Source organism: Adiantum capillus-veneris, chromosome 7 (genome assembly GCF_014529385.1).
Source record: "Adiantum capillus-veneris isolate H3 chromosome 7, ASM1452938v2, whole genome shotgun sequence".
Classification (NCBI taxonomy): Eukaryota; Viridiplantae; Streptophyta; class Polypodiopsida; order Polypodiales; family Pteridaceae; genus Adiantum; species Adiantum capillus-veneris.
The window spans coordinates 156,189,875-156,196,822 of NC_140937.1; the positions used below are offsets into that span (position 1 = coordinate 156,189,875).

Here is a 6,948-nt window from a genome sequence, read left to right on the forward strand (position 1 = left end):
GAATTCACTTGTACCTACAGGGGATTAGCAACTAGCTAATCCAGTACCTATGCAAGAGACTCTTGCCTCGGCAATCGCGCATGAACCCACACAACCTTACATAGGTCAAATGAAAAGCCCTCTTGTGGGGCATCATATAACTGCACGGAGGGGAGAGAGAGAACAGTGAATACTGTGCAAGGCTTCAATTCTTGCACTTCACTGTACATAGAGGGTAGGCAAGCACACAGTAGCTTTGGTACTTGCAACAATCCACCATATGGCTGAAAATGCAGCCCACGTTTTATTTTTAATGCTTCTCTCTCTCTCTCTCTCTCTCTCTCTCTCTCTCTCTCTCTCTCTCTCTCTCTCTCTCTCTCTCTCTCTCTAGTTGGAAAATGCCCGAAAATGTCCCAAGTGGCACTCATGCATTGATTCCCCACTTTGGACCTTCTTGTCTAAAAATATCTCAACCGATTGTTCAGTTGACTTAGTGGCAGAGTAATGAAATGTTCCTCTCGTCATTCTGGAGCTGATGACGCGAACAGATTTCGTGGCTTAAAATAGTAGTTTCCTAAATTTTAGGAGATGCTTCCATTGGACTCTCGCTGGTCATCTGACTATCTTTCACCATTGGGGCCACGTCCAAATATGCAATGTAGCCCAGTTCTCGGGTGATTTTCTCTTGGTGACCCCACCTTGGCACTTCGTCTCCATTGAGTTAGTTTCCTAGTATCCACCAACTTAGTAAGTGTGGCGAGGGGACCTGAATGACTTTAAACTGAGTCTAGACACCCTTTTACTACTGGAATTCCAGTGCCGACCAACTTCGTGTCTGCGGGTGAAACTACTGTTTCACATTGGCCATACTATGTCCGACCATTTGCAACTTCAAAAAGAGGGTCTCAAATTAAACGAAAATCATTAGAAAGAAACCAACAACTAAGTTTAGCAGTTGCCACGTCCTTGTGACAGAAATCATTAAATAGCATCTGCTCTGTCCAAGCGCATGATGTGAAATCCAGGTTCTCTTTGTACTCATCTAGCTCGGGCGACAAATCTGGAACCATATGATTTTGTACATCCGTATCCTCGCCACGAGCCATCTTCATGAGATACTCATGGTCACTGTCCCGCGTCTGCAGGTGCAATTTCTGCACCAATTTTGCGCATAGAGGGGTAGAGTTCCCCACTCAAATGCATTGGTCTCCAAGGTAGGCGCCCTCTTGCAGTGCTTCTTTATTGATTGATCTTCACCAATACAATACTCGGGGAGGGTTTCTCTGCATATGCAAACTAGCACTGACATGTAGAGATTCCCCGTAGGCCTCGCATTTTTAAGGCATGAAAAATTAAAAGCAACTGTTGTTAAAAGCTGGCGCCAAAAGCACTAGAAACACTTCCAATAATTGAGCTGAAAAGCAGCCCACGTCCAACTGCTACATCACCCATCTGTACGGACTGCCATGCCAGCTGCCTGTGAATGGCGGCGCAATTCGCACCGCAAAATCTGCCACGTTTCACTTGTGACCATACTCTTTTCCCATACGGTATGGAAGTATGATTGGAGTAGGCTTCGACCCTAACCTTGAAACATACACAACCCTAATTTTATTTGGTAAAACAAAACTATGATTATACATGGTAAGCAATCACAGAAATATATATATTTTTTCATCTTTAGTCTCGAAACTACTATGAATTTCAATTGTCTTCAATGCCCGCATCGACCTCATTAGCTTGAATTTTTTGTGCCACTTCTGGCAAAGTTTGATATCAGCTTCCATACGAGTGTGGAAAAAAATTTCCATGCAGGTATTGTTTAGCTAACCATACGAGTATGATTGCAACTTTGCACATGACTAGGCTCTGGTCAGGTCCGGGAGTGTCACGCCATCACTTTCTGAATACTAGCTCTTGGGGCCTATCTATCTTTTTCGTGTCATGTCATTTTTTTCAGGCATCATTATCTCTAGCTGTTCTAGTGCATGTGCTTTTCCAGTGTCTTGAATCCTATTGCCTAAAGTCTTAATTGGTTACTATATTTCCTAAAAACTTTGTAATGCCATTGATAATCGATAATTTAACCTCTCAAAATGCCTAATTTTTGAATGTTCATTTGATTAGCATGTATTATTGCTTACCTATGGTTTTTGTCTCTTGAAAGTAATTTGTTTCATCCTTGCACCTTTGAAATGAAATAGAATGAAACAAATAATGTCAAAACGACTAGATGTATGATGCGTTTCTACTGATTTTATTGCTTTTGTTTTCAAAAACTGCCAGGAGTCTTAACAATCTGTTCCCTTTTGCAAACAGAACATATTTGCGGATGCTTGTTAGTATTCCAGGATATAAGTTGCGAAATATTTTGAAATATGGCGATGAACAAATCAAAGATCCCCAATTCTCACAAGTATCATCTCTCCTACAGGCCACTCCTCCATCTCCAGGGTCTAAACAACCCCTCCAGGTTGCTTCCTATATTCATCTTACAAGAGCTACAGCACTAATGGTAGGTCAGTCGTGGTCTCTAGTGCTGCATGACCTATTTCAGGACCAAGGAACAGCAGTCAACGAGAGTGTTCATGGTGAGACCGCCCTTTCAGAACAGGAGGAGGGCCTGGCTGCAGAGGATGGAGTCCAAATGGATGGGGTTGACAGATCTCTGGAAACAGAAGATGATATATCACATACGGTCACTTTAGAGGATGATTCTGGCTCATCCGAGTCCCAGATGTTGCACGAATATTTCGCGTTGATACCTGACTATATCAATGGCTCAGGATTGAAGGTCAAGGTCCCGTGTTATCTTAAATTTAGGGCTGATGCACAGCCTGCTCATGCAGGAGAGTCTCCAAGGTCTACAATGTCAGGTCCAAGTTTCTCAAAGTCATGGCCAGCATTGTATGCAGTTGTTTTGTCCTTCTCAACATCAGGACCATATGGTCATGTTCCCTCTGTGCATATACCTTTTCTTATGAGTGAACCCTTGGATTTTAGCGAAAGAAGTGCAGTTAAAGACCCTTCTTCAGAGGAGCTTCAGATTGTAGAGAGCAAGGAGGAGCCTAAAGTAAGTGCTAGGCTTAACACAGAGGAAGGCATAGAAGCAAAGATTGCAGAAGCACAAGAACGAGCAGACAAAGGGGTACCTGAGAAGGATGGTATGCCAAAATTGGAGGATAAGGAAAAGCCAGAAATCGACACTGGACATGGTTCCATGGACTGCAATTCTGCATCTGAACAGCTTGATGAAGATGCTTTCAAAGAGGCTGTTGTACTGGAATTAGAGCCCAGGCAACCTGTCCCGACCATAATCGATGCACACATTGTCACCAGTGATGAGGAAGGGAGGCAAATACAAGGCCAGCTAGACAGTATCCATGTTGGTATCGAAGATCTATTTGTGAAGGCCCCCTTACCCTTAAGAGTCTCTTCCTCAGAATTGTCTATGTACTACTACAATCTCTTCAATGTATTGTGGGAAGCTTGTGGTAAATCTGGAAAATTGCATACAAAATTCTTTGCCTTGAGCGGAGAAAAGGAGTATGTGTCTATCGCAGGGACCGAGTCAGTGAAACTGTTAGAATCAAGAGCAGATAAGGTGGTGGATGTGGTGGAGCACTTTTTGTCACCATATGTTGTTAGTGCCAAAGGAGGTCAGCTTATATCATTATTGAAAGATAGTGGAGAGCTACAAGATATTGTGTGGCAGGAGGATTGCGAGCCTGGAAATAGCAGAATAGGTCACTTGGCAATCACTTATGGCTTGACGAGTGGCGATGGGTCCACCAACCCATTGTATGACTATCGAGGTCAAAGTAATGGGGATCTTCCCCACCCAGATGCTGTCAGGGATAACATTGGCAGTCTTTGTATTTTGATTTTCTTACCTCCTCGCTTCCATATTCTTTTGAAAATGGACATTGCCGATTGGTCTACTCTGGCTCACATACGGACAGACTACTGGCCTTGCCTTGCATATGTGGATGAGTTTTTGGAGGCCCTTATTACAACAAGATAGTGTGTACAAATTGGGCGTGTAAAATAAAAGCTGTCATAATACGCCATGTAAAGTTCACAAGTAATAATTTTATGGATGAAAGTGGTGCATTGGGTTCAAGCACTCGCATATTTAAAGCACTTGCGCCCACGCACGCATGCACACATACAAATGATGTCACTGATTGGAATGTATGCAATTATTTGCTGCTTTATTTTGCCACGCATATAACTTGGACGTGCTCTTATGCATGTTGATTGCTTTCTAGTTTGAAGCATGAGACTGTATGCATTTGTAATCGGTGTCATTGAGTTCTGTATTTTAAGCAAAAGTTTCGTGTTACACATCCATCTGGTCTCATGATCATTGAAGAATTGTGCCATAAATTTTTTTGCTTCCTATGTGCATTGCTGTTAAGAAGTATACTGAATTCTATTTCTTTCGTCAAAAGATTAAATCGGTCGTGGGTAAGAGATTAGGTCTGTTGCATCCACTACTCATTCTTGAAATTTTTTGGGAACATGTTTCAATAGATTTTAGATTTCCTAATTGATTTTTCTTTTGTTGCACGTAAGCATATGATTTTCAAAGTCATTGATTGTTTCATAAACAAGCATATTTCATTCCATGTTGCAAAACTCTCATTGCACATCAAGCTGCACTTTTGTAGCTTTCAAAGTTGCACTATTGTATCTGAAAATTGGTGGTTCATATCATGGTTTACCTAAAGTTATGATTTTTAATTGAGATTCAAAGTTTTGTAGTGTGTTTTGAATCTCTCTTTTTGAAAATTTGGACACAACGCTTGATTCGCAACATCTTTTTTGTTGAGAGCATATGTGCATTCGTAGTAAAAAAAAAGGGGGATAATTACTTACACACTTGCGATTTGCATAAAACAATACCACTAATTTTGCCTTTGGAAAATCACCTATTGAAGTTGTGTTTGTATATTCATTGCCTACAATAGCTTTTCCATTGTCACTCTGTTCAAGTTATTGATGATTCTACTGTTGATTTTCACTTATTTATGCTAATGTTTTAATTGCCTTGGAACATTCACAAGAACAATACACGAAGCATGCAAACAAACACCATAAAAATTATGTAGAACCATTTTATTACACACAGATCATCAACAATGCTTTATTTATATATGATTTGCCTTTTCATGTATTTCACAATAGTTTATTGAGACCATTCAAAGGAATTTTATTCTCTTATTCAGTTTATGATGAATCGCCACTAGCACAATCGCTACCTTTTAACACTTGAATGTCATTTAGAGAAGATGCTTGGATGTTTGAAAAATTCTTTCGAAATTTCTTAATCTTCTCTTCACGTTTCATCATCCACTTGCCAATCAATACTTTCTTATGAGCAATTGAGGACAGCTGCTATCCCTAGCAGTGAGTGATGCTATGATATTGTTCACCCTTTCGAGTGATTGACTTGGGATGCTTAGGAAATCACTTTGATGGCGTGGTTTAGCATTATCATGAAAATTGGTATAGCTGGATTTATTTAAATGGCTGTTGTCCTTGTGATTAGTGGTTTAATTAATGTATGGATGATTTAATTGTAGGCTGGAGCTAAAGAAGGTTTGTCAAGTAGCTTCACATTTTGTCATATTTTCGTGTCTAAAAAAGGCCTAGTTCTAGGAGGAGGGGGTGAATGTATCAGGTGGTCCATTAAGCATTGCTGGATATTTTCCATAATCTTTGTATGTTTCAAAGGGTGATGGATAACCCTCGTTCAAGCAGTTCTTTTGTCTTTAACTTTGACCTCAAAAATCAATTAGAACAAGGATAAGTAATCTTGGATTATCCTGCAACCTTAAAATTGGCAAAGTCCAAAGACTATAATAGTCGTTAGTAGGAATCCGAGCTATAGTCTATGATGGACCGCCTAACACCAATCAACGTAAGTAGGAATATAGATTGTGGATTCATCGAAGCACTATGTACATCAATCTATATCTAAAGCCAACATCATAGTCTCCCAGCATTTTGGGAAAACCTTGTGTTAGGATGTGTATGTTGCTATTTTAAACTAATACATATACACAAGAGAACTTAACAGTTCAAAAGACAGACATGTGTATGCCACAGTTGTCACGAGCCTACGTAGTGACACACCAATGTGTCAATGAGATGGAGAAGGTCTCAGTGAATATATCCCATTCAAAAGTTCACATATTAAAAAGTAGTACTATATTCCTTCCACAAATATAAAGCCTTGAAAATAAGTGAGAATATCATACATGAGATATACATCATGGAAATATGTTCATAGATACTTGCGGTCTCATAACTCCGGGGTTAAGAACTTAAGTGGCTACTGTTGGGATAAAAGCGCTCCGTCTTTTGCCTGCCCGGGCGTCCAATGTCCAGCAGTTCGTCCACGTGTGTACATACCCTTATTCTTCATTACATATGAGAATAAGGAGCTCCTCATCGTTACTTCTTGGAGCTGATCCACCCACATCTTGTGTACTCTCTGTCTCTCCCCTTCTCACTCTCCACACACGCATCGCATTCGCGCACTCACAATTGGTATCAAAGCGCATGGTGAATGCGGAGAGCACGACGACTTTGAGAGCTTCGAGGCAATAGCTTGGTCGCTCTCGACGTTGGAGAAAAAAAAAACTTGAAATCTTTTGTGAGAAAGCATTGGGAGCTTGTGAGCTCAGTTGAGAGTGATGTATGCTCTTGTGGAAGTTCGGAAAGGAGTGTGGAAGATTGTGTGTAAGTGAAGGTGCTGCCCTAAACACGGTGTGCGCAGCAGTACTGTTTTCAGATTTATTTTTCTGCTTTTAAAATCCAGATCTAAGAATCCGTTCCTTAGTGCCCACCTATTTTGACATGGTCTATAACTTTGCAGAAGAAACTTTTTGCAAATTCCTCACCGTTTTGCTGATATTCAACTCAGACTGATTGTATACAGAAGTTGCAGGTTTTCTATTT

At 40.6% G+C, this 6,948-nt stretch overlaps 1 protein-coding gene across 1 annotated transcript in view; it reads left to right on the top strand.

Annotated features, from left to right (window-relative positions):
* Positions 1 to 4,324, top strand: part of LOC147454884 (AP-5 complex subunit beta-like protein) — a 75,233-nt gene extending 70,909 nt beyond the window's left edge. The window contains exon 3 of the mRNA XM_086516702.1: positions 2,299 to 4,324. Coding sequence (XP_086372828.1) covers positions 2,299 to 4,003 — 1,705 coding nt within the window. The 3' untranslated portion in view covers positions 4,004 to 4,324. The remainder of the gene's footprint in view (positions 1 to 2,298) is intronic.
* Positions 4,325 to 6,948: the final 2,624 nt, after the last annotated feature.